Below are 27990 nucleotides of genomic sequence, written 5' to 3'. Positions count from 1 at the left end.
GACCTTAACTGTAGCTGACAAAGCCATGCCAGGGGAAAAAAAATAATTAGGGGTGCACCAATAGAGATTTTGGGAGCCAATACCAATAGCCTATATTTAAGGAGGCATATGGCTGACACAGATACAATTTCCAATACAGCTGCTTCCAGCTGGTCAGTCCCGTGGGGTAGAAGGGGTGAGGGATGGGGCAGGCACTGCCCAGGCAGAGTGGGGCAAAGCTGTGGCTCGTGTGGGGGGGAAGGCAGCTTCTACCACTGCCTTGGGAGTGGTGCCACCCTTGGGAGGGCATGGGGGGGGTGTCCCCCCCCCAGGATCTGCATGGGCCAGGGTGGGCTGCAGCCAGGGCTCTTCTTTACAGGGGCTGGGCTTGGAGCAGGGGTTGATGGAACTGGAAGAATGCTTCATTCACCCCAAATTTCACAGCCATCCTGCTCCTGGCACCACTGCCACCAGCTGCCCAGTGCTGCTCTGGCTCAACGCCCCACCTCCACCCACATACTGGGAAAAGCTGCGGCAGCGCTGTGTGGCTGGCGGCAACAGTGCTGGGAGCTGAGCTGCGGCAAAATTTAGGATCAATGCAGCATCCTCCCAGTGCCGCTGGCACCTACTCTGAGACCATCCCCTGCTAAGAAGAGCCCCACGCAACCCCAGCTACAGCCCACCCCACCCCAGCAACCACACCGCCCATACAGATCTGGGGGCACATGCCCCCTGTGCTCTCCTGGGGTGCAGGCCCTGGTGGGAGCCGTCCCCCACTCAGCAACCACACCGCCTGGGCAGCTCCTGCCCCCACCCCCACTCTCTAACTGCAGGGGGTGCTGATCTGCCCCCCATGCCTCTTCCCTCTCCTTCCACAATGGGACTGACCAGCTGGAGGCAGCTCTCCACATTGCTGGCTGTGCTCCTGGCTGCCTGAGTGCTGCATTTCGGCAGCATACAGCATGATCGTTTATCAGCCAAATTATCAGCCCCATAGGGCCGATATCCAATACAGCAAATTTTCTTTATACCAGTACTGAACTGATATTGGATCAACGTGTCAGTGTACCTCTAAGTATAATAAAAGGCAAAATCTTTTTTTAATAGGCATGCATGCTCTCACAAGCACACTTGCAATCTTCCCCCAGTAATACAGTAGGTCAAGTTCTGAACCCATCCACTTCAAGTGTTGATTTAAGTTAGGCCTCTGCCACAGCTTACACTTACGACATGATTAACCAGGTAATCATGTCTTAAGTTATGACTCCACCACAAGTTCAATCAAAACAATCACCTACTCTGGATATCTTCAAAAAACAGCTGGAAGCTCACCTTTGCTGGGTCATCTGACCCCAGCACTCTTTCCTGCTTAAGTGACCTGATGAACTCAAGAGGTCCCTTCCAGCCCCTAACTTTTATGAATCTGTGAATTAATGGCATGATAAAAGAAGGAATAAGCTACAAAAAGTTATTCCACAAAAAACATACAAGAACTTTGTGGCTCGCTCCTATCATGCCATTAATCAAATGTGTGGTCAGGGGGTGCCCTTGTGGCTGGGAGCTCCCAGCTGGGGGGCACATCTGTGCCACGAAGCCTGGAAGCTTGCAGCTGATGTAGGCCTCAGCTGCAGGAGTACATGCCCTTGCAGCTGGGAACCCCATGAGCTTGCTACTTGTTGGTGAAGGGGAATCATGATCCCAGGCAATGTGAGTTTTCTAAATGTTATCTTAAAATGGCACAACTATGGTTTAATGCTCATAAGATTATCCGTGCATAAGAACTCTGGTTTTTAAAAGCTCAAATCACTGAGCTGAAGCATTGAACAGAAGTAGTAGTACTATGTTAAGATAACATTTAAAAAACCCACACTGTAATACAAAAAGAAATAATCCTAAGTATGACAAACTACAATAAGGTCTATACCTACTACAATGTAGTAAAAAGACTTTAAATTAAATATAGTATATGAAACCACTATGTTTTCTGAAGTTCATTAGTAGAATTCACAGGCTAAGCACAAGGTACTAGAGTTTTCTGATAAACTATGAATAAAATCAAAAAATTAAAAAGTGAAGTATAAAGATAACAAGATCTACTAGTTCTAAAATCTGAAAGATGCGGGATCTGAAATAAGCTATTCTAGTCACTTGTTAGAGAAAAATCTCTCCCCTTTGCTTAATACAATTTGTTTAAAATGAAAGGTTGTTTAGTAAACTTTACCTGTTTACATGGATCAGTCAAGTTCAAGGTAGTTTTTAAACTAATAAAATTAAATTCTAACATGCTATTTTGTACATTTTTAACTGAATTTCAACCTCAATTCAATTAGGCACAAAATTAAACACCTGGTAAGAAAATTATGGTTCACTATTTCCTAACATTTAATAAAGAAAAAAGAATTTATATAAACATATGCTAAAATATATAACCGCTTAAGTAAGTATGTATAACAATGGTATATACTCCTGGAAAAAAAAAGGTTTAGCAGAAATGCTGTATTTAGTTATAAAGCAATGTCTTTCAGTAGTTATAAAGCAATGTCTTTTCAATGTCTTTACCAATGATAACTGTATCTTCTTAATTCGGAAAATAACTTAAGTACAAATGCTAAACAAGGTTTTTGTTTTTAAATAAGAAATAAACCTTCAATCATCCAAATGAATGTGCCTTTTTGTGTGGCTTAAAAGTGCTCCAATCATAATCAGACTACCCTGATATAGAATTACACTGCTCACATTTACCGATATAACTAAGTACAGAAGATTACCGAAACTATCAAAAAAAAAAGTCACTGGTTCTCACAAGTTTTGAGCACAGCTGTGCTCCATGGTATTTGTGGAGGTTATTATACAACTGTACAATTTATCCAAGTTAAAACTGGCACTGCATAAGTAAAACTATAAATATGAAACTTACCAAAAACCATTCGCCATATTGCAGGATGTGGGCGAGTAAAGGGCCCTGCAGACAGAAACATTTGTTAGATGAAAGTCAATTGATTAAGAAGAATGGAAAGCCAGAACCACAGTACATTATCAACATTATCATTCTCAATCTCCCTTCCAGCTGTATAAGGGTTTTACTTGGAGACCTGGCTATAATTAAATAAAATATGCTCTTTGGTAATTAATGTTAAATTAATTCCAAAAAGTATATTTTTGGCCAATTACCAGGTTATAGAAGAAACGTGCAATTACCTTTTACTGGAATTTTCTCCCTAGTGGCAAGTAAATATATTTTGGACAGATTATCTGTCACTTGATTATATCTTGACTTGTTTTTCAGATTAATTGGGGCAAGCTATAAAATGCATGTAGAGGTAAAAGTAATCAAAAACAAGGTGTGAACGGGGGTGAGGAAGTAAGGTTTGGTTGGCCATGGGAAAATGCTCTTCTATGGACTGGGGAGTGGGAATGCATGAGGCAGAATAGATTGTTTTGAATTCTGGGAGAAGGTGCTCTACCATCTTACTTAATACTGTTTAAATTATTTTTTCTTTTACTGTATGTTGTATTGACCCTTTTTTGGGGAAGGGGGTAAGAGAGAGAAAAAGAACTAATCTTCCCATTTCTGCAGGTTAGCAAAGAAAGGAAGGGTCCCAGCTCTCTCTAACGCCATATCTTACTAAGTGAGCTTGAATTTCTAACCAGTCAGATATCAGACACCACACAGGATATCTGATATCATGGGAGAAGTGCTGGTTTGTGTGTGGGTGGGGGTGGGGGTGGATAGTCACAGGGATAATTACACTCTCAGCCATTTCCCAACTGATGGGAAAGAAGGGCACTGGGATTCCAAGTGGATGCTTTTCCTAGACCCTGGCTTGGAATAATTGCTTCGCATGTCCTATATAGAACACTCCTTTAAATACATTTTAGAATAAGAACTGCCTTTTTTTGCAACAGTATTACACTGTTGACTATGATTCAATCTTTGATATGCTATAACCCCAAGATGCTTTTCTGATTTTGTGTTTGTCCACCTGATTTCTCCTTTCCAAGTGCTGCATGCTGCACTTTGTCTTTATTGAATTTCACATTACTTATTTCAGATCACCTCTCCAATTAATGAAGATCATTCAGACAGAGGTGCACCAATAACACCGGTCCCATAGCAGATCGGCATTGATATGAGGAAAATTGAGAGTGTTGGCAATCAGCATTTTTGTCTGACATGGCCAATAATGTGGCCAATAAATGTTGCATGCATGCATGCAGCTGCAACACAACACACAGGCAGTCAGCAGTGCAGCTGGGTCTGGCTGGTAAGTCTGTTGTGGGAAGGGATGTGGGGGGGCAGATCGAGGCCCCCGTGGTGAGAGAAAGAGTGGGAGTGGGGCTGGGCCCTGGCTAGTCAGTGCCTGCCCCTGCCCCAGCTCCACACCCTCCCTCACCACAGGGGCCTTGATCTGCCCTCTCCCCCCGCACCTGCCAATGCCCCTTTCTTCCACCCCTCCCTTCAACCACAACAAACTTACCAGCTGGACACTGCTCTCCATACTGCGGGGCTCCATATCAGCAGAGAGATTGGTATTGGCCAATATGGCCGATTTTTAACGAATCATCGGTATTGGCCAAAAAAATCTCTATCCGTGCATCCCTACATTCTGAATGCCTTATGCTGTCCTCCAAAGAGCTTGGTGTCATCCTGTCATCCACAAATTCCTTTAAGTGCACTCTTTATTCTGTTCTCCAGGCTGTTAATGGAAATGTTGACTAGAACTAGATCATGACAGACCCCTGCAGAACCCATTTGAAATGCTCCTCCACAGGGAACAACTGAGAGCCAGTCTTTGACAGTGCTTTTATGGAACTTGTGGTTGCAGCTGATTTAACCTGGGGAAAAGTTAACCTGCAGTTAATGTTTATACAAACACTTCCTGCACTTGTATGGAGTTAAAAATCTGCTCCCGGAGACTTCTGAAAAAAATCTGTTCCAATGCATTATGGGCCTGGAATCTCCATTTTTAGATGGACTTTAGTGTAACAGATACTTAATTCCCACCTTCCTATGAGCCTTCTGTTTCTGTTAACTAAACAAGCTTAAAATATTTTAAAAGGTGTATTAGTGGGAAAATTACAGGTGGAAGGTTTAAAATTATAATTTCTATTAAATTATGGCCTGTAGCTCTTCCGATAGTTTTGTAGCCTACAAGGAGTGAAGACAGAGCTGAACAGATGTTTTAATAAGCTCTCTCTGATACCCTAAATTTTACTTTTTATGCTGTGTGTAGCATGAGCAGAGCTTCCTCCAAACACTTGCTTAATGAAAATACCCTAAATACACTAAGTATGTATCATGCCATTGTACCCTATTTATTCACCTTTCATACACAAATTTTCCCCCCTAAACTTAACAGTTGAAAATTTGGGTCTCTCTCCAAAATGAGGGGACTGATTCTTAACAGTCTGGTTAAAAGGAAAAGTCTTGTCTTCATTTTGCCTTCCCCAGACAAGGTGCATGTCCTAACAGGGAACATGTGGTATGTAAATAAATACAGTAAAACTCTTGTGAAATGTGCAAATTTATATAGGAAAATCAGCACGTAAACACAGAGGTATGCCATGTGCAAAAGAACTTCATGCAATGAATGTAAAAATTAAAATAAAAAATTGGATTTCTCAGCAATTATGGAATACACAAATAAGACCCTACTGTCAGAAAGAGAGGATTAGGAAACTGTTAGAAATATGAAAGTTAGAGGTGCTCTAGCAGAAAGAAAATCTTCAAACTCCCTGTGCTTTCCCTCATCTCTCAAATTCATCATTTCTATCACCAGGCTGTGAAAAAGGTTAGTTACTTAAGTTTAAACAGGAGACAGCCTTTTTAGAGCTAGAATTCAGTCCTGATAAGCAGTTAGTAAATACTAATGCTTAGCACTGGCAACCTAGTAATACCAGAACTTGGAGTGGCAAAATTGACCTATAACATACAAACACATACAACATGACAACAGTAAGCTACCAAAGACTATAATGCATTTAACTCAACAGTGTCCAGGTTCATCAGAGCTTTACCCATTGCAATATACAACCTAAGTAGGGCATAGAAATACTGAACAATTATTTTGATTTACTTTACACCCCAGTAAATTATTAAATATCCCGTTAGAGTTCATTCTCTTATCGCACAGAGATTCAAATAATGCATTTCTAATGTTTTCCATCCACTGGGAGATTTACATTTGGATCCTATTCCCTTAGCCTACAATGAGACCATAGAGTTATTTCACCAGCCCCAGTTTGCTTCAGCTTTTTTATTGGTAAAATGGAATAATGACTGACTTCCTTTGTTAAGCACTTTGACACTTATTGATGTAGATCACTATATGAGAGTCTTCAATCCGACTTCAGTATAATTCAGCAATCTAATCTCCTGCTCTGCAGATGAAAAAAAGGAGGCTATTTCTATTTTAAAGTGACATGGCTCTCTATTTCAGAAACGTGCAAGCTAGAAATACTCTGCATTTTGTTAATATTTCAGTTCAGCTATTAAAAGCTGATTATGCATGCAGTTACTTAACTTGCAGTAATGTAAGACAGTGATGAAAGATTAAGCCACGCTTTCCAACTCAGAAGAAATATGACCATAATAAAAGAAAACATGCAGACAAAAAAAAGGTAGAGAATAAATTAACTTACCATTTGGAAAAGCTAGAACACTGATGATTAGGAAGAAGAAAACCACAGAGAGGATGCCTTTCCAAATATTGTCTTCTGGGCCAGAATCATCCCTGAAGAGAGACAACAACAAGCTGATAAAAGCATCTTTTTTAAAGGCAGCAGCAAGTGGCTCTTTTATGCATCAAACTACATATCTAAATCAAGTACATTGAAAATAAACACTGAAAAAGTCAAAGGGTTAACAACCAACAATAAAAGAGATTAATTCTATAATCAGGCAGTAATGGTATGCATTCAGTGGAAGTGAGGTAAGACACTTTGGGTTTGCTTTTACTTACCAAAGGGTAAGAACGTACCTAGCAGCAGTAACTATTGAACAGCCAACATGTGGTAAATCTGTGCCCCATTTTATCCCATGGTTGACTACCTGTGTCCCCATGTTCAAAGAGACAATTCAGCACTTTTTTTATTAGCACCTTGAGATCTGCTAAAGAAAAGTACCGTGTCAGCAGCTAGATGTTAGTCATAGCGTCGTTCTGTTACAGCCAGAGGACAGACTTTTAATGTTTCAGTAGTCTGAAACAGAAAGACAGAAAATCCTGGCAAGCTTGACTTAGCTCTTCTTTCTTTCAGGTAGCTAGGCAGAGTTCATGAATACTTTACATGGGAGAGTCACATATTTCAGAAGAGAATTGGCTGTAGAAAATAAATCTTCTGTTCTTCAGTCACTTTCTAGGAAATTTAAAATAGTAGCAATAACCACCTACAACTATTTCAAGCATCCATCATATTTTACCATAATATTAAAATTATATTGTTTGTTCCTTGGTGACTTCACTCAATTTATCTATTCCATTATTGTTCCCAGCCTTTTGATATCCAGTTTTCTATCTAGTTTTACTGTGACAAGGCTAGGCAGGATGGAGGGAGCTTCTTATTTCAGGACGATTTAAAAACAAATTTGCAACAGGGTAGTCTGTCCAACAGTATGTACCATAAGATCAGTGAAAATATTGATACAGACTCTCAACATACAGCACTGACATTTAGACTCAGCCAAGCCACAGGTATAGTCAGCTATACCCTGTACAAGAGAGATTGAGTGGACAAAAGGGGTTGGGGTGTAGCTCTCTCTGTCAAGGAAAGCTACGCATCCCTGCAAGCTGACATTGGTGCCCAGGGTAGATGACTGGAGATGCTTTGGGTTAAAACCCATGGGGAACACAGAACCGGGGACACAATAGTGGGAGTCTACTACAGACCTCCAACCCAGGATCATGAGCTGGACCAGAATTTTGCCAGGGAATTGGCTAAGGCCGTATGCTCCTGATCCATGGAAGACTTCAACTATATAGACATCTTGTGGGAAGAGCGCTCAGCCAAATCCGAAGGGATGCAAAACCTTCTTATGTGCGTGGATGAGTGCTATCTGACACAAAAAGTTTACAGGCCCTTGCCGCCATCTTGACTTAAGTGAGACGCGGTGCCTACCTGGTACTGGCAATGGGGGACAACCTTATCAGTGAACTAACGATTGAAGGGAAGCTAGGTGACAGTGACCATGAGCTGATCACCTTCACAATCTGCCGTAAAGTTGGCAAATTAGTCAGGAATACAGAAGTCCTCGACTTCAGGAAAGCTGACTTTGACAAGCTCAGGAAGCTTGTCAGTGAGGCCCTAAGGGACCACAACCCAAAGGGAAGGGGAGTTCAGGAACAGTGGTTGCTCCTCAAGGGAGCGATCCTCAATGCTCAAGCAAAGTCTATCCCATTTCGGAGAAAAGGCAGCAAAAAGGCACCGTGGCTCCCTTGGCTCTGCAGGGAACTAGCAGACCTCCTTCATCTGAAGATAGACCTACAAAGGATGGAGGACTAGGATCCACCTCCAAGGAGGGATATTCTGCACTGGTCTGGACCTGCAGAGAGTGAACCAGGAAAGCCAAGGCTGCGATGGAACTCCAGCTAGCTACAAATATCAAGGACAACAAAAAGTCCTTTTTTAGATAAGTGGGAAGCCGGAGGAAAAGCAAGGGCAACTTTGGACCCCTGTTAAACCAGATGGGACAACTGACAACCAACGCCCAGGAAAAAGCCAACTTGCTAAATGGGTACTTTGCGTCGGTCTTTCACCAATCCCATGGGATGCCCCTGTCCATTACGGGATGGGAAGGCCCGGGTGAGGGAGATTCCTTACCCTCCATCAATGTTGACCTCGTGAAGGATCACCTTGAGAGGCTGGATTCCTTCAAGTCAGTCAGCCCTGACAGTTTATACCCAGGGTACTCCAGGAGTTGGCAAGCATCCTAGCCCAGCCCCTGCCACAGATCTTTGAGAACTCTTGGTGCTCTCATGAAGTGCCCAATGATTGCAAGAAGGCCAATGTGGTGTCTGTCTTCAAGAAAGGCAAGAAAGTGGATCTACAAACTACAGGCCCATCAGCCTGACCTCTATCCCAGGGAAGATCCCAGAAAAGATAATCAAAGAGACCATTCTCGACAGACTGGCCAATGGCAAATTCCTGAGGGATAGCCGGCATGGGTTTGTTGCGGGTAGGTCTTGCTTGATCAATCTTCTTTCCTTTTACGACCAGGTGACCTATCACCTGGACAAGGGGGAAGAGACTGATGTCATATACCCTGACTTTAAAAAAGCCTTCGATCTGGTATCCGATGATCACCTTTTAGCAAAACTGGTCAACTGTGGCCTCGGCTTCACTGTGGTCCACTGGCTGGGCAATTGGCTCCATGGTCGGACCCAGAAGGTGGTGGTTGATGGAAGTCAATCGTCATGGTGCGCTGTGACCAGTGGGGGCCCTCAAGGCTCTGTCCTTGGGCCTATATTATTCAACATCTTCATTAATGATGTGACCATTGGCGTCAAAAATGGACTGGCCAAGTTTGCAGACAACACCAGACTTTGGGGTAAAGCATCCACACCTGAGGACAGGAGGGCAATCCAGGCTGACCTTGACAGGCTCAGGAAGTGGGCGGATGAGAACCTGATGGTGTTTAACACCAAAAAATGCAAGGTTCTCCACCTTGAGAAGAAAAACCTGCAGCATCCTTATAGGTTCAGCAGTGCTACACTGGCTAGCACTATGAATGAAAAGGACTTGGGGGGCGGGGGGGTCATGACTGACCACAAGATGTACTTGAACCCTCAATGTGATGCTGCAGCTAGTAAAGGGAGCAAAACACTGGCTTGCATTCATAGATGCTTTTTGAGCAAATCCCAGGACATTCTCCCGTTGTACTTGGCCTTAGTGAGGCCACAGCTGGAGTACTGCAGCCAGTTTTGGGCTTCACCATTCAAAAAGGATGTGGAGAAGCTTGAAAGTCCAGAGGAGAACCATGCACATGATCAGAGGTCAGGAAAACAGACCTTATGATGAGAGGCTGAGAGCCATGGGACTCTTCAGCCTGGAAAAGCGCAGGCTCAGGGGTGATCTGGTGGCCACCTATAAGTTTATCAGGGGTGCTCACCACGATCTGAGAGAACATCTGCTCACTACAGTGCCCCAAGGGATGACACGGTCCAACGGTCACAAACTCCTCCATGACCATTTCAGACTGGACAAGGAAGAACTTTATAGCCCAAGCCACCAAGTTTTGGAATAGACTGCTGCCGGAAGTGGTTCAAGCACCTACTTTGAATGCCTTCAAGAGATATTTGGATCTTTATGTTGCTGGGATCCTATGACCCCTGCTGACTTCCTGCCCCTGCGGCAGGGGTCTGGATTCGAAGATCTTCCGAGGTCCTTTCCAGCCCTATGTCTATGAAATCTAAGCTATTACCTGGCACACAGATATTATTTCCCATCTCCCAGAACTACAACACAACCCATGGCTGCTTTTCCTAATGGTGAAGCTTCAAGCTTTAAAAAGGAGGCTCTGCTGCCTAGAAGGGGAAACTAAGCTGCACTGAAGTGGAACTCCTCCCCTGTAAAGCCAAAGAACTTTTTATACCACCCAAATACACTAGTGCCCATTCTCCGGTTGTAGGATAACACATCAAGTCATGTTAGCAGCGGTACTGGAGCAAGAATTCCAGGGACTGGCATCAGGCATCCTGGACACCTCTTGAAGGTTCACCTTTACCAGAGAAGGCTCCCTGGCTAAATGTACAGGCTCACATACTGAAGGAAGTATTCGTTTTCCACATCATGAATAATATGTAGTCTTTGCTTTCATTTTGTTGATGCTGTCATGTAGCAGAACTCTTCCAACATGAACACTGGTGAAAAAAAAAATACAGCACAACTGAGTGCATAAGTGGGTTGGGAGAAAATTATCAGGACTGCTAAGAATAAGTCAGGATTAATGCAACTGAAAGTACCTTTGTACAAGTCAAGACTCCTGAATTACCTAAGAAAGCACTATACTTACTTTTCGGTCACTACAGGAACAGAACAGTTTTTTCTGACATTTCTAAAATCACAAGAATGATTCATCTTTAACACCTTGATTTGGCATACTTTCTCTGACTACAGTCTACTAGATATTTAATCAAAAACTTGATTAAAATAAAAGGGAATGCTATAAATTAATCTGGGGATTAATATGATTGTTTTAATGACTATGTTTATCCTATCTTTTGTCTAGAAGCAGGTAAAATGAGATGTGAGAGATGGCCTACTTACTTTTTGCAAGCTAGAAGAAAGTCCAGGGAGTCAAAAATAGGTTTCACTAGGAACCCTAAGGCACCCTAAGGGTAACAAAATGACTATTAGAGACAAGGTAACTTCACAATAAGCTACGATGAGGCAAATGCACCTAAACATTAAGTTAGTTGAAATCCTCAGCTCTAGGGACTTCACTGCTGAGTCTGAAATTTCAGTTTTCACAATGCAAAGTAAAACCTCTAATGCTTGTGTGGGAGAAAAGATACATTTCATTTAAATACATCCCACTGATATTTTCTCAAGTCTGCAACCTAATTGGAGGGAAAGGGGGATTAGCACAAAATGACAGTAGAACAACCTGACGACAAATTCAGATCCCTAATTAAAATTGAAATGAGGAAAAATGAGGTCAGTTTCAACTTTGACCTCAAAAAAGCAGCTGTAATCCTACACGTACCCAAAACTGAACTCAGATGTAGGGTACTCTAGTATGGTTGGTTAACCAGCATTGGAAACAGTTCCATGACCTTGTGTGATTTGTTTCCATTACTAGGGGTGCACTGATAGAGATTTTTTGGGCCAATACCGCTAGCCAATTTTTAAGGAGGCATATCAGCCGATACCAATCTGATTTCCGATATGCATCCCGGCAACTTGAAGAGCAGTGTCTGGCTGGTAACTTTGATGTGGTGGAAGGGGAAGGGAAGTGGGGGGCATATGGAGGCCCCTGTGGGGAGGGAGAAAGGGAGGGAGCAGGGTAGAGGCTGAAGCAAGCACTGCCCAGCCAGGGTGAAGTGAGGAATGGGACGGAGTCATGGCTCGTCCAGAGGGTGTTGGGGGAGGACTGGCTCACACTGCTATGCACACTCTGGGAGGGCATTGGGGGAGCCTGTGCCCCTGGATATGTGCAGGGCAAGAGCAGGGTGGGCTGCTGCTGTGGGCTGGGGCCGGGGCTGCGCCTGGCTTCTTCCCAGTGGGGGCTGGGCCAGGCTACACTCAGGGTGGGCAGCAGTGGTGCTGGGAGAAAGGCTGGGGGGGCATGGCATCCTGAGTGCAGCCTGGCCCAGCCTCTGCCAGGAAAAGCCCAGCACAGCCCCGACACCAGCCCAGTGGCAGCCACCCCACCCCACACAGATCTGGAGGCACATGCTCCTAAGGCCCTCCTGGGATGTGTGCATTGCCAGGAGCCACCCCCCCCTTTGCCCCTTGGATGAGCCGCGGCTCTGTTCCACATCCTGCCCTGGGTGGGCAGCACCTATCCCAGCCCCAGCCCCAGCCCCATTCCCTCCCTCACCACAGGGGCCTTGATCTGCCCCTGCCCCCATGCCCCCTTCCTTACCCCTCCCCTTCCACCACACCAGAACTTATCAACTGGACGCAGCTCTCCAAGTGCTGTGCTCCCAGTGCTGTGCATACTGCACCTGTGCACATGCCCAGGGCATTTATCAGCCACATCAGGCAAAAAAAGCTGATTTCCCATATAGTCAATGTTCTTTATATATCGGTGCCAATCTGATATCAGACTAATGTATGGGTGCACTTCTACCCATTACAACACCATTTTATTGATGTTACTCCAGGAGGTACCAGCTAACAGTAGTGCTGCAGGGTGCGTTTCACAAAACAGTTCCTCCAATAGTCCTCTCTCTCAGTTGCCTCTTGCCGCTGACTCCTCTGTGAAAGCAAAGGGGAACTGAGGGAGGAAACTGAGGGTGGAACAGACATTGCCTGACATCCCAGTTGTGCCACCGTAACAATTTTATGATGGCACAACCAGTGAAGAAATTGACATCCCTACCTTTTGTTAGGCCACAACAGTGGCACAAAAGACACTAATATATTATGCCCATTTATTGTGGCAGACATCTACTTGCTCTGTGGCAGTAGAGTACAGACAGCCCAGAGTTGCCCACACTGTCAACCCAGGCAGGTGCTTCAGAGGCTTGAGGTGCCTAATCCTGCACATCCCAAATAGGATTGGAGCCCTCAAGCCCCTGGGCACTTACCTATCTTTTTCTACTTAGACCTGGGAAAATCCTCAGTGCCCTGTGCCTCCATATCAGGACCCAACAAGACACAAGCCCTCCATGCTGAGCTCCACACTGACCCATGCCACTGCTATTCAGAAGGCAACCCACATGTCTTGGACACTGTTCTGAAAAATGAAGAGACAATGACATGCTGGTATTGCTCTGATGTTTCTGTGGCAGGTGGGGAATGACCAGTGAGGACAACTGTCAGCCCCCATACTTCCAGGAGAGGCAGACAGGTTGAGGTATAGGAAATGAGCAACCAATGAGCAGCTAAGTACAGAAGTGAAAGGGAGCTATGGAAATAACAATGGGAGCTGAGAAGGGGTGGAGAAACAGAGGAAAAGCTGGAAAGCTCCAAAGAAAGCAAAGGCTGAGGAAACTATATCCACCTAGAAGTTACTCAAGTGTTTATTTAACATTCTGTGCCTTGAGAATACAAATGTGTGTGAATTGCTGCTTGACCCATTCTTTATTTGGGAAAAAATAAAAGCTATCTGGCCTTCCCCCCCACATCCCACCCCACCCCTGCTGAGTGAATCATCAGTCTAAGAAGCCCAATCCTCCAAGATCCTGGGTCCTCAATTCTCACCAATGGGAGGTTCTTAGGACTCAGTACTGTCACGCTAACTGGACTGCAGAAAGACAGACAGTTCTGAGGATTGCTACCACCAAGGCTGAGACATTTATTGGACATTATATGGAGACTAGTAACCCTGATTTAAATTGTGGTCTTGGAGATAGGGTAACCAGGATACATGTTACAACAAAGTCTACTGTATCAAGAGCCACATTTATCAAATGTACCTTCTTCAAGGCCAAGCTCAATAACCAGAAGGTGGTGCATGTTTATGTGGGTTCTGTTCTAACTGGACTCAACTTCTCCTTACGTTCGGTCCCACCTCTTTTCAGTTCTACAGGATTAATTTCATTATCTTTGTAATGTAAGCATACTATACATTGGGACCTGAATTAACTTTGAGTTGTACTCCCATAATCAAAAAGTACTTTTTTCATGTTATTTACTCCAGGGGAAAAGACCAGTAGTACTTCTGTCTATACACTATTGCTGTTTGAGTTGAATATAGTTGTAACTATGACTATGCACACATACACATTGTAATATTTGCAGCTTTGCTGCTAGCAAATCCAAATTCTTACGGTGCTTGCTTAGTTGATATCTACCGATATCAATATATTTTGATAAAGGACTACAGGACTGGGTCTACACAAAGGGATTCACAAGCAGCTGTTCAGCAAATGTGAAGTTTGATCCTTAGGCAAACGGTGCATTACAAATATTTAAGTATATACAATAATTCAGAAGTCTGCTGTGGAGCACCCTTCCGCCAACAGTCCTACTTTTGCAAGATCAGCATAGACTGGCCCCCTGTGCCAGTGCTGTGCCCAATGAAACAAATATGGCTGCAGTCCCACAAACACCTGCTCATGTCCTGAGCATTATTACAATGAGCTTCTCCACTGCCTTCACTGGGATTACACACAAAGGTGAATTTAAATGGGGATTTGCAGGATCAAGGCAGAAGCTTGTGCATTACTTTCCCAGTAGTGTCTCTGCAATGTTTATATTATATACCTCAGCACAGACTGATATATATAGCTAAAGCCAGATATATATGGTTTTATATACTGTAGAACAGGGTTGGGCAATTATTTGGTCCCGAAGGCCACATAGGACGTTTTGATGAGTTGTTGTGGACTGGGAGGTGGGGGGCCTGCATGGCAGAGCTTGCCCAGGCCACAGCTGACCCCACGGCACACTGTATGGGGCCAAGCCCCAGGATCTTAGACTCCTATTACCAGTGTGGCTGCAGCCAGCTGGTGCTGTTCTGCTCCCTTTGCCTCCAGTGTGAGCCTCATGGCTGGACCTTCCCTCCTGCCTACCCGCTCAAGGCATCGCTGCAGGGGCAGGAGTGGGAAGAGGAGCCCCTGGAGGCAAGGGGAGGAGAGCAGCACCCCTGTGGAAGCTAAACACAGGAGTCATGCTCTTGGACAGGTTATTTATCACGGGGGGTGCAGGGAACTAGCAAACTACAGGCCCATCAGCCCGACCTCTATCCCAGGGGAAAGGGAAGGCCCAGCATGACAAATGAGAATGTGATAGTGAAAGGCTGGACTACCCCCATCAGCACTGGAGATGCTGGGCTACCACGAGGAACATATAGATCAGTGTCGCTCAACCTTTTTGGCTGCTGGGCCAGACGAGTAGTGCCCAGTCCATCCACGGGCCGAATCCAACCACTGGTCCCAAACCAGCACCCAGGGCAGTCGCAGCAGGACCCCAACCCACCCCCATGGGGGGGAAGCAGGTGTGGCACGGCCCCAACCCAGCTCCATGGGAGCAGGGGGCGTGGTCTGCTCTGCAACAGGCACATGGGAGGAACGTGGCCAGGCCCAGATCCACCAAGGTAAGGGAGGAAGAAGCCCTGCCCCACCAGGCAACAGCACATGGGAACAGGGCAGCGGGGGAGGGCGGCCGTATTAATGGCCACTGCTCCCCCGCTACCAAAGCCTGGAGCTGCAGGAAGCCCGCGGGCCGGAGGTTGAGCACCTTCTACACGCGGTTTTGCGCGGCCATCCTGACCGCCTCGACGGGCCGCCCCGCGGCTGGTGCCTTGGAGATGAAGGCAGGCAGAGGCGGGTGCGGGTTAGTGCGGATGCCCGACCCCAGGACCACCCCGGGCAGGGAAGGCAGGGGCGGGCGCGCCCCAGGGCGGCGCTTCCCAGCCCTGCCCGGCGGGGGGGCCCTGGGCGCTGCCGGCGCCGGGGCGGGGCGGTACCTGGTGAAGGCGAAGGCCATAAGGCTAAGGATGGTGAAGCTAAGCAGCGTGATGGTGTGCGGGCGGTAGAAGAACTCCAGCGTGATGTCCTCCACCTGCTGCTCGTTGATCATGCGGAAGTGCAGCCGGTAGTTCACGTCGTCCTTGCTCAGGGTCCGGCTCCCCACACACGACGCCATGACCCCGCGGGCCTGACCCGGCCCGCCCGGCCGCTCGTTGCGGAGCTCGGAGGCGGCTGCGCGCGGAGCGGAGGCTGCTCCAGAGCGGCGCGCTGGGAGGCCGGGCCGAGGGGGCGGGCCCGGGCCATACCACGCGCTCCGTGCTGGGGGGGAGGTACGAGAAGTGTCCACCTCCCCCGCGGGGATGGTTTCGGCCGGGCGGGAGGGGACGGCCCACGTGGTGCCGGTGGGGGCAGCGCCTGCGCAGTCAGCCTGTGCGCAGCTATGGCTGCGCGCGCTAGGTGGCTGCTCCGCAGCTGCGCTTGGCTGAGGGTTGTGGGGCCCACGCTCGCCCGCTGGCGCTGCGGCCCCGGCCCCGGCCCCACCCCCGCGCTGCCCGCTCCTGCGCTGCCCTCTCCTGACTTGGCCGCGCCGCCCGAAGGTGAGGCCGCCCCGGGCCCCCTCCGACCCCACGCGTCAGGGCTGGCGCCTGCCATGGCCAGGCCGGGGACCATGGGCCGGCTGGAACGGGCGCTGCGCAGCGCCGGGTGCCGCGTGCACGGCATGTCCTAGCCCGGCTGGGCCGTGCTGACGTTGTGTGGCTGACGTCCTGGGCCCTGCGTGTGGGACTTCTCTGACATGCTCTGTGAGAGTTAGCTGAGACCCAGGCGCAGCTCTGAGGATGCCCCACAGGCTGGGTGCAGCCGCAGGACATGTCTCCGACACGTCTGCTGTCATATTTGACAGGGATCTAGTGACTGGCGTCTCTGTGGATGGCTTGTGAAATGCAGGTAGCGGTGTCGTGCACGGGGGCAGAGGGCTGCACTTGAGATGAGGAGAGCCGGATTCCCTTTGTATTTTGCTGCACACAGTGCATCTGTGCTGCAGTCCTAGAGTGTGAGCCCTGCTTGGGCAGATCCACCTGAACTAGGTGTAAAGTAGCTGACCGGTCCCCATTGCAGTATAGCTGGCAGCCTCTATCTAGCCCAGTGCTTCCCAAACTTTTCCTCAGCGTGATCCCATTTGTGGCCCCATTTTCTCAGCATGGCTGCTCACTCCCAACCCACAGCCTGTGACCCCATCCACTGATGTTGCAACCCCATTTGGGTAGTCCACAGTTTGGGAACTGCTGTCTAGCCTCTTTTACCAGGTAAGTTTTGCAGTCTGCTCTGAACGAAAGGCCGGGAGTGGTTCTAGCCGGCCATTTATGTAGCTGAGCTGCTTAGTTGTAAGCTGGGCTGCAGTAACGCATCTGTATTACACTGTACACGTAAAACCAGTAGTATCACACACGGCTTGTAGAGCCACTGGACCTGGCCTGCCAGACTGGGTGTGACCTGCTGCAGAATTTAGGGCCCTTGGGCTCTTGTGGACATGACCACAGGGCACGCATGGGCTGACAGCCCTAATGGCCCTCCAGCTGTTTTACTTATCACCACTGCCACGGCCCTACATCCCTGGCCCCTGCCACATGCCCAGTGTTGGAGCTGCCCCCATGGTACAAGGCACACAGAAGCCTAATTCCAGCTCCAGCAGAGGGCATGTGGTGGGAGCTAGAGCCAGAGCTGCCAACACCATCACTTCCTTGTGCCCAGAGGAGCCCAGTGGTCCAGATCCAGCCTGAGACACAAGGTGAGTTTAACACGCCTGATGAACCCAAAGTCACTACGTGGTTTTGAGCAAGTTCACTAACCTTTTTTGTGATTTGGCAGCTAAATGATAAAATTATCAGACCCTGAAAAATAATTTTGATAGGTATGGAAGAAAATTCTATAAGAACGTGCCATGTGTTAGAATTATATTTTATAATAGTTTATTTATATCTCAGAATAAAGTATTAGAGATTAAGTGCTATCTTTGTTTAAGCATAGTAACACACTAATTAAAGTTACTTTAGCTGATGCTAACCAGGCTGTCCTCTCTTCCACTCAGCAGAGGGGAAGATTGTCTGAGTATAGTGTCAGGAGCCAGGAACTTCTTGTGTAGTTACTTTGATTCTGGCAAAAATTCTTCCTGTATCCTTTGGCAAATTTAGCCACGCAATGTGCTTTCACCTTTTTGTATGTAGAACATGCTATAAAATAATTTAAACAATGATTTTCCTAAACATTGTTCATAACTTGCCTGGTGTTCATTTGCAGCTAACCCACAAACAGCTGTTGATGTATGCATGTCTGATGCATACCAGCAACACGTACATTTTCTAGCATGGACCAGAACAAGGGCAAATCCAGGATTTCCAAAAGGGGGGTGTGGGAGCACTACCCCCCTGCTTTCAGCCTTCTGCCTCTGCCAGCAGATGTCTGTGGGGGGTCTCCTGAGATGTTAAGTCCCTAAAGGAAGTGAGGGCCTGGTAAATCCCTAAAGCAGGTCCCCCTCCCTTCCCCTTCAGCAGTCCCCTTCCCTACCCCTCCCTTCCTGCCCTTTCCCCACCTGCTGCTGCTGCTACTTTCCATGCTGTCAGAGGGAAACTCCAGAGCAGCTTCTGCCTCCTCCAGCTGGATTGTGCTGAGGAAGGGAGGGAGGGACAAGGGCAGTGTGGATGGGCAGAGGTTCCCTTTCTCCAGCCTGCTCCTGGGGGACAAGGCTGAGAGGGGGAAATTACTCCTACCTTGTTGTTGAACCCATCCCAATTCCTGGCTGAATCTAGAGCTCCCTCCCCACCACATCGTGGCAGCCCAGCAAGGGCACACAGAACTGGGTCTGAGGAAAGCAACAGTGGCAGCCAGGGTGAGAGAAGGATTGCACCAAGTGAAAGAGAGTGGGTTCTCATCTGCTTTAGGGGTTTAAAAAAGTCCCCAGAGGCTCCCAGGGTATGCTTCAATCCAAAAGGAGGGTGTAGTGGTACCACAGCACTCCTCCTGGATCTGCTACTGGACCAGAATTTTAATGGAAACATTAATTACATTCTAAAACCACTGCAGAGATACCTTGACTTCCCTGGAATTTTGTCTGCTTATCCCAAGGCTGAATTTGATCCTTCAGGGGCAGAAAAACAAACTATGGTTGGAAAATTAAGAACAAATTTATAATGGCTCACTTTAGACAGTTACAGAAGTGCTGGAGTTGATGTTACAGTTAGGGGCATCTAAAACTAGACTCCCCAAAGCATGTGATGACGAAGAAATAATTCTGCAATTGCAGTGGGAAATGGATAATTTAGCTAAATAGTCCTCACTTATGTTCTGTCCAGCCATACTGGATGTGAATCTCTGCTGCCTGTTTCTGCTGAACTTGCCAGCAGTGAAGCATTCATTGTTATTTAAAGTTTGGCCATTAGAAACCACTAGCTTTACATCTAGTCTATTTGGAAAATAAAAGTTACAAATAGTTTTAGGTAGTCTAGCTCTACTACCCTGTCAGTTTTTATAGGGGTTTGTTTTGTTCCGGTTTGTTTACATTTAAAGAAGAAAAATAAAATGAGAAGTTTCGTGTTTTGCTCTGTGAGGCTCACACAGCTGACTCAGTAATGGAATCTTTGAAAATTAATATGTAGAAAATGCTGCTAAATGCACAAATTAAGAACACAGAAAAATTTCCTAATTTGAGATCTTGCAACAAAAGTATGTCTAAATCAAACGGAAATGAGCAGCAGGATAGTACTGTGAGTACTGCAGTTAAGGCACTAGACTAAGAATCAGGGGGTGGGGAGTTCAGTTCCCAGCTGTGCTTCAAACTTCTAATGTCATCTTGGGCAAGTCATTAAATTTCTGCATCTAAATTCCCAGTGTGATAAACACATGTAACTATACTTCTTTACCTTACTGGAGTGTTGCAAAGAGAAATGCTAATACCCTCCAGGATTTTCCCCAGTTCAGATGTAAATATCTCAGATTATATGGTTTTGACAACTCCTTCCCTTTTGTAACTATTCCATAACCTGGCAGATCTTTCTCTTTGGAAGTTTTTGGTAATATTTCTATTGTTATATTTTTATTTTGTTAATTAATAATAAGTAGGTGTTGAAGGCTTGCTTCACTGGCTAACAAGTCAGGGAGGAGAGTGGATCTGGCTAACTACAGGCCCATTAGCCTGACTTCTATCCTGGGGAAGATCTTAGAAAAGTTTATTAAGGAGGCCATCCTTGATGGACTGGCCCAGGCTAACATCCTAAGGGGTAGCCAGCACGGGTTTGTTGCGGGTAGGTCTTGTTTGACCAATCTCATTTCCTTCTACGACCAGGTGACCTATTACCTGGACAAGGGAGAAGAGATTGATGTCATATATCTTGACTTCAAAAAAGCTTTTGATCTGGTATCCCATGATCACCTCTTGGCCAAACTGGCCTGTTGTGGCCTTGGCTCCACCACGATCCGCTGGCTGGGAAATTGGCTACGTGGTCGGACCCAGAGGGTTGTAATTGATGGCAGTCACTCATCGTGGTGCCCTGTGACCAGTGGGGTCCCCCCAAGGCTCTGTCCTTGGACCCATCCTGTTCAACATCTTCATTAATGATGTGGACATTGGAGTCAGGAGTGGACTGGCCAAGTTTGCCGATGACACCAAACTTTGGGGCAAAGCATCCACGCCAGAAGATAGGCGGGTGATCCAGGCTGACCTGGACAGGCTCAGCAAATGGGCAGACGAGAACCTCATGGTGTTTAACACCGAAAAATGCAAGGTTCTCCACCTTGGGAGGAAAAACCTGCAGCATCCTTATAGGCTCGGCAGTGCTACGTTGGATAGCACTACAGAAGAAAGGGACCTGGGGGTCATCATTGACCAGAAGATGAACATGAGCCTCCAATGCGATGCTGCGGCTAATAAAGCAACCAAAACGCTGGCTTGCATCCATAGATGCTTCTCGAGCAAATCCCAGGATGTCATTCTCCCCTTGTACTCGGCCTTGGTGGGGCCGCAGCTGGAGTACTGCGTCCAGTTTTGGGCTCCACAATTCAAAAAGGAGGTGGAGAAGCTTGAGAGAGTGCAGAGGAGAGCCACGCGCATGATCAGAAGTCAGGAAAACAGATCTTACGATGATAGGCTGAGAGACATGGGACTCTTTAGCTTGCAAAAGCGTAGGCTCAGGGGTGATCTGATGGCCACCTATAAGTTTATCGGGGTGACCACCAGGATCTGGGGGAACGTCTGTTCACCAGAGCGCCCCAAGGGATGACTAGGTCGAACGGTCACAAACTACGTTTCAGGCTGGACATAAGGAAGAATTTCTTTACTGTCCGAGCCCCCAAGGTCTGGAACAGTCCGCCAGCGGAGGTGGTTCAAGCACCTACATTGAACACCTTCAAGAGTAAATTGGATGCTTATCTTGCTGGGATCCTATGACCCCAGCTGACTTCCAGCCCTTTGGGCAGGGGGCTGGACTCAATGATCTCCCGAGGTCCCTTCCAGCCCTGATGTCTATGAAATTTATGAAATCATGATAGAGAATGAGAGAGAGTGCATCTAAAGTACATTGAAAGTAAAGGCAGCTAAGAAATAGAAGTGGAGGGTCTGGAGGTCTGTGGAATGGGGTGACATGGCCAAAGTGACATATTAAGAACATATTCAGTCTTTTGCAGCACCATTCTGAACGGATGCAAGTAGGGCAAGATCAGTTATGCTGGGGCTGCAGAGAAGGTGGCTTCTGTAAACAGAATAAAAGACTGTAAGAGTTTTAGCTCTCTGGATGGATGGGAAAGGCTGTTTGTATCTTGGAGAAAGAATTGGAAGGCTTTAAAAATGTTCTGAAGGTAATGACTGAGAAGAATCGGAGTCAAAGATGGTGCCTGTATTAAGGGCCTGAATGATCGGCAGGATAGTAGTGTTCACTGTGATTATCAGGGATCCGGGTTTTCCATTTCCCACAGAAAAACAGAAAACCACAGATTCCCTGTTTTTATTGGAGAAAATGTGGATTTCCCTTTTTAGCAGAGAAATCTGCAGATTCTCTGCTTTTGCAAAGAGCTCTTGCAGGCTGGAACAAGCCTGCAAGAGCTGATTGCAGAAACAGTGGGAAATCCCCAGTCCCACCCAGAGGGAGAGGGGGAGGGGTGCGGCCTGAGCCTGAGTCAGCCAAGGCTGGGCTCGGGCTCAGGCTCAGGCTCGCCCTTTGCCTCTGGAGCCTATAGGGAAGTGGGGCCTGGGGGCTGTGGGGCAGGGCTGGGGAAGGTGGCTGAGGGAGCGGGGGGTGCTGCCTGCCCCAGATGGCACACCGCAACCAGGAGCAGGGTCAGGGGGTGAGGGCAGGGGTGTCCCTCTGCAGGGGGCTTTGTGGGTAAGTGATGAGGAGTGCACGTGCCACCTGGCCGGCTGCTGGGGGGAGGAGGAGGCTGGCATGTGGCTGGCTGCACAGCTCTGTGGCCAGCTCTGCAGCGGCAGTGAGGGATGGTGGCGGGGGGGAGGGGCTTTGCACGTGGCAGCTGCTGTAGGGCTGCCTGTGCCAGTGGTGATGGCTGCTGCATGCAAAACCTCCCCGCGCCACCACAGAACTATGCCTAAAGCTGTGCGGCCAGCTGCAGGGTGGCAGCGGCAGTGTGGTGGCGGTTGGGTGGCACACAGCCATCCCTGCTACCATCCCACACCATGCGGTGGCCATGGCTGCCACCACATTGCCACCATGTGGCTAGCTGCACAGCTCTGGGCACGGCTCCACAGCGGCAGCGCAGGGAGGTTTTGTACGCAGCAGACATCGCAGGTAAGCGGCAGCGGCTGCTGTATACGAGCCCTCCCTGCCCCCAGCCACCATCCCTTGCCACTGCTGCAGAGCCGGCCACGGAGCTGTGCAGCAGCCACATGCCAGCCTCCTTCTCCACTGGGCAGCCAGCCAGGTGGCATGTGCATCCCACATTGCTTACCCACAAAGCCCCTTGCAGAGGGCCACCCCTGCCCTCACCCCCCGGCCCTGCACCTGGCTGCAGTGTGCCACCTGGGGCCAGCAGCACCTCCCACTCCCTCAGCCCCCGGCCACCTTCCCCAGCCGTGCCCCACAGCCCCCACGCCCCACCTACCTCTAGGATACAGAGGCGAAGGGCATGGCTCTTCAGTGGCAGTGCTTGTCTGCAAAGCTCCCTCCCCCCAGCCAGCATGCAGCCACCACCACCCCACACCACCGTGTACCTATGCAGCTGGTTGCGGGGCATAAGTAGCAGTGCACTGGTGGCTGCTGCATGCAAGCTCCCCTTTCCACCCCCTGGCCGGGCTGCATGTATGTGGCCCACACACGATTGTTGCCACTGCGCTGCTGCTGCTGCACCCTGCACCACTTGCCCACGAAGCCATGCAGGTGGCCATGGGATGGTAGCACAGGGTACAGTGGCAGAGTTGTGGTGGCAGCCTCCATGTGCGAACCCTCTGTCAGGCTGGCTGATGTGTGTGTGGCCCACAGAGTGGCAACCCTGTACTCACCCCCTGGCCCTGCTCCTGGTAGTGGGCACAGGGACATGCTCCCCTCCTTGATCTACCTCCTAGCACCTTCCCTTCCCCCCACACACACTTAACCTGCTGGGGTGGGTGTCAGTGTCTGTGTGTGTCTGTGCCTGCATGTGTGGATCCGGGGGGGGTGTTGTGAGGGGCATCAGGAGGCGCTGTTGAGGCTGTGTGGGAGAGTGTAGGGCACCAGCAGGGCTGGTGGGGGGCCTTTAATTTTTATAACGGATTTGGGGTTTTTAATTGGAGAATTTGCAGTTTTTTAATCAGAGAAAATCAGGATCCCTGGTGATTATGAAACAAGCTTGTGGGAAGGGCTTGTGCCTGAAGGTTAAGACTGTTTTGGTTATACTGAACATGAGTTTACTGCTAGAGATTAGTGAGAAGATGTTAGAGAGGCTGAACTTTGGGTTTTACTTTGGACTATTAAAACCAAAGAAAGAAAGGGGTCTCAAATGGAGAAGTGGCAGCTGAAGATGTGTTTGCAGGTGAAAAGTGGTGTAGGGGAAGAAAAGGTCTAGGGATTGAGTACAGTCAAGGAGATAAAGAAGATCTACACTAAGATTATGTTTGAGAGATGAGACATAGAAGAAAACTCAGGAGAGGATAGAGGGATATGGATTTTCTCAGCTTCGATAACAAGAAAAGTATAGTCAGAAGTATTAAAGGCAGCTATTAGGTTACTCCAGTTGTATCAGTTGAGGAGCTTCAAGAATTTTCCAAGCATTAATTTCCTGTTGCCCAGCGCTATGATATAGGAAAGAGAAATTACCTCCATTTGAGAGATTTGAGTGACCTATACTTGTATGTTACAGCTATGGTTCTACAAATGTGTGTGAACTATTTTAATTTGCAGTCATTAAACTAATTTGCTTAGTCCTTAAAGTTACACACTTGTATAAACACTTGCATAATTTATGAAAAGGCAGTCCTTCCTTAAACATTTTTGCTGTTCATTTCATTACATTATACCTAGTTACCTATGCTGCTGTTAGTCTTCATAGTTCCTTCACAGAAGAATTGCACATAGTAAGCAAAAGCTCCATTAAGATTAAAACCCTGTGGTTTTAATTATTCTGGTACTTGAGACAGGCCTGGAGGGATATTTTATTTATTTCTTTACTGTAAGCATCCAATGATTTGGTCATGGTGTCTTCCAGATTGGGACAGTGTATTGCCTTTATCTGCTTTGGAGGAGATTTCCGAGGAAGAAGCTGTACAGATCGTGGCCGAGCCACTTCTTCCCTTTGAGTCCTTCACGCTTCGAGATTATGTTGATCGTTCAGAAACTCTGACCAAATTAGTGCATCTGGGTAAGCATAATGATATTTGAGCAGGTTACTTGTACTTGGTGTGCTGGGAATTCTAAAGATCTGAGTATCTCAGTCTTACTGATTCAGCAGGAAGCTTTCAAATTGTAATTTTACTGGAGCAGCAATACAGTCCATAATATATGGGAAAGATGCAGGACAAACGCATCTAAGGAGAAGAGTGGAAGCTGCATCTGTGGTTTACTGGAATACCATAGTAGTATAGGATAAAGTTGCGTCTCTTGGAGCTTACCATTGTAAAAGCTAGGAGTACTAAAAAGGCATAACCTACAGCTTCTAGAGGAGTAATTCTCAGCAGGAGTGCCATGGCAGCTGGGGTGCTGCTAGATCTTTTGACGGTGCCTTGAGGTATGAGGAGGTAATCAGACAAGCATAGGCTGAGGCTTGCCTGGCTAGTATCCCATCCCACTGCTCAGCCCTTCTGCAAGAGAGTGAGAACTGTAATATATATATCAGCTCTTAAAATTGAGTGTCACTCAATTCACAAAAGTTATGAAGGGATGCCTCAAGTCCAAAAAGGTTGGGGAGACCACTGTTCTACAGGAACAGGAAATATTTCCTCCCCCTAGCACAGGGGTGAGCAAAATATGGCCCATGGGCCAGATCCAGCCTGCCAGGCCATTCTATCTGGCTCATGAGGCCCCTAAAAAAGATTAGAAAATTTATATTTATCTGCTTCTGGCTACCTGCCAAAGATGACAGGAGACAGGGGCAGTAGGACCCAGGGGAAGCTGGCAGGGCTCAGTAACAAGGCCAGCCTGCCCCCAACCCGCCTCCTATCCCTTCCTCCCCAGCTGGAAGGCTCTGCCTGCTGCTGCTTTCACTGCTTCCCTGCATGGCCACTCCAGCACCACGTAGCCCGTAACTATGCATGCACATCCCTGCAATGAGGGAGGGAGAGACTGTGTGTGCGTGTTCATAGGGCAAGTCCCACACACACCCCCCACCATGCACATGCCCCCAGACCCACACCCCCCCCAGCTACTCTCCCCCACACGCTTTCCCCCACAAACCCCATATCTACCCACACCCCACATATCCACACACCCACACACTCCCACACCCTTCTCCATACCCCACAGACACGCACACCAACAGCCCTCCACAAACCTATACCCACCTCTCCATGCCCCCCATCCCCCAATAATATACAAGAGTAAGACTTCATTTTAAGCTATTGTGCGATTGCCTCTGTGTACACTACACAAATGTATGTAAATCAGGACAAAAATATTTTTTGAAATCAAATTAATGAATGTAGAGGTCCAATTTTTTTTAGAATATAATTTGGTATTTTTCTGGTCCTGAGATGGCAAAAGCCCTTGCTGAAAAGAGTATTCTTGGGGGCAAGGGGAGGGACTTCTGGTGGCAAAATTCAGGGGTTAGGGAGCAACCAGGGGGTGGGGCATCTAAGGAGCAGGGCTCATATAAATGCATTTATTCATGTTTTGTTATGTATGTGTGCTATGGATTAGCTGCCTGTGGCCCTAAAGTTCAGAAGTACCTCTGGTGGAAATGATAATTGACCATACGACAACTGGTTCAGTTCCACATGACTCTTGGCCATACATCCTGGTCTATTTATATTGACTGTCCCTTTCCCAAATGGATGTACTGGGGTGTAATTTTCTATGCTGTTACCTTTATCCTCTTGTTTGGCACCTTCTACTATTGGATATATAAACTACCTAAAGAACATGTAAAGAATGGCAAAATAGCAGGGCAGGGCTACTGATGCAGTTTGCCTCAACTCGGTAAGCGGCCCTCTGCCTAAAATAATTGCCCACTCCTGCTCTAGCAGCCTTTTTGTCTCTGGCTGAGAGGAATTTTTCACTGGGTATGAGCAAACCTGTGCATGTCTCTTCTCGGTGGCCTTAGAAGAGAGGATAAATGAAAGCATGGGGATGAAGAAGTGGGAAAGATTCTGCCTCTGTCAAAAAAGAGCATAGACTGAAAAGGAAGGGTATCTGCAAACAAGGGTAGAGAAAGGGAATAAAATACTGCATAATTGGGGAGGAAAGGGGTTGTTAGCTAAAAAAAAAACAAAAAACCCTCTCATAAAATAAAATCCATTATAGTCCAGTAATGATAGCTATTTGGATTGGGAACCAAAGGTCCTTTACAGTGAAGCTGTCACCTTTTTATGCATTGTCCATATGTAATAAATGTGGGAGGCTCCTTTACATGCACAGGCCTGAGCAAACAAAATGAACGTTTGGTTTTGAACTCTGAATAAGGTATGTCTTACTGTGTTTATCTTTCTGCATTGCAATATAGAAACCAGAAAGATTTTTGTTCAAAAATGAATGATCAGTTGAATTTTGCAGCCAGAATTTGTATTAAAAATACCATAATTTGGGGCTTGTTTTAGCAATGATTCTCAGCTGGGGTGGTCCAAGATCCTTCCAAGGGTGACATGATGCCTTGTTCTTGTGCCAGGAGGTAAGCAATTGCTGCTCCTCCTTCTCAGGGCTGGGCATCCAGCATCCCATAGAGAAGTGAGGCCTGCAGTTGTTCTCTGCTCCAGCAGCTCCCATGCCAGTCCCCATGCTCCCAGCAACGTGCTGTGCTGTGCATATAAGCAGCCATGGGGCTGTGAAGCTGCACTTTTCAGCCTGGCTCAACCTCTGTCCCTCCCCACCCCGCTCCCTCCTGGAAGGGCAGGAGGAACCGCAGGTAGATCTAGCTCCGGTTGCAGGTGTTTAAGTCCCTGGAAGAGCAGTGCTTTTCTCCTTAGGTACTGGGACTGGGAGGGGGCACATGGTGAGAGAAGTAGGGCACAGTGGGGCAAGTGCCTGCCCTCCAACCCTCACCTAGCATTAGCTAGATTCTAGCTCATTAGTTCTCAGTCAAGCTGCCCCCTAAATTTAAAATCAATTATGAAGGAAGACCTTGAGGCTAAAAAGGTTGAGACCTACTGTATTAGCAGATTTTCTTGTAAATATAAAAGGTATTTTGACTGCATCTTAAACAGGAATCTGGGTCTTTGCACAAAAGTAATATCCAAGACACACAACCTCTAGCATGTACTTGCAAAGCAGATGTTTGTATTTGCTCAGTGTTCTACTAATGGGCTATCCAA

General features: G+C 47.3%; 2 protein-coding genes across 2 annotated transcripts in view; one reads left to right on the top strand and one right to left on the bottom strand.

Moving 5' to 3' along the window:
* PTDSS1 (phosphatidylserine synthase 1) overlaps positions 1–16384 on the bottom strand; it is a 57969-nt gene extending 41585 nt beyond the window's left edge. The window contains exons 1-3 of the mRNA XM_090040391.1: positions 16055–16384; positions 6622–6713; positions 2897–2941 (exon numbers count right to left, since the gene is read on the bottom strand). Coding sequence (XP_089896517.1) covers positions 2897–2941; positions 6622–6713; positions 16055–16233 — 316 coding nt within the window. The 5' untranslated portion in view covers positions 16234–16384. The remainder of the gene's footprint in view (positions 1–2896; positions 2942–6621; positions 6714–16054) is intronic.
* An 82-nt stretch (positions 16385–16466) lies between these two features.
* Positions 16467–27990, top strand: part of MTERF3 (mitochondrial transcription termination factor 3) — a 34461-nt gene continuing 22937 nt past the window's right edge. The window contains exons 1-2 of the mRNA XM_090040392.1: positions 16467–16654; positions 24738–24890. Of these exons, the coding sequence (XP_089896518.1) occupies positions 16498–16654; positions 24738–24890 (310 nt within the window). The 5' untranslated portion in view covers positions 16467–16497. The remainder of the gene's footprint in view (positions 16655–24737; positions 24891–27990) is intronic.

The sequence above is a fragment of the Crocodylus siamensis genome, chromosome 3 (genome assembly GCF_052110815.1).
Source record: "Crocodylus siamensis isolate JL-2025a chromosome 3, ASM5211081v1, whole genome shotgun sequence".
Taxonomy (NCBI): Eukaryota; Metazoa; Chordata; order Crocodylia; family Crocodylidae; genus Crocodylus; species Crocodylus siamensis.
This window is presented reverse-complemented; position numbering and strand designations above follow the sequence as displayed.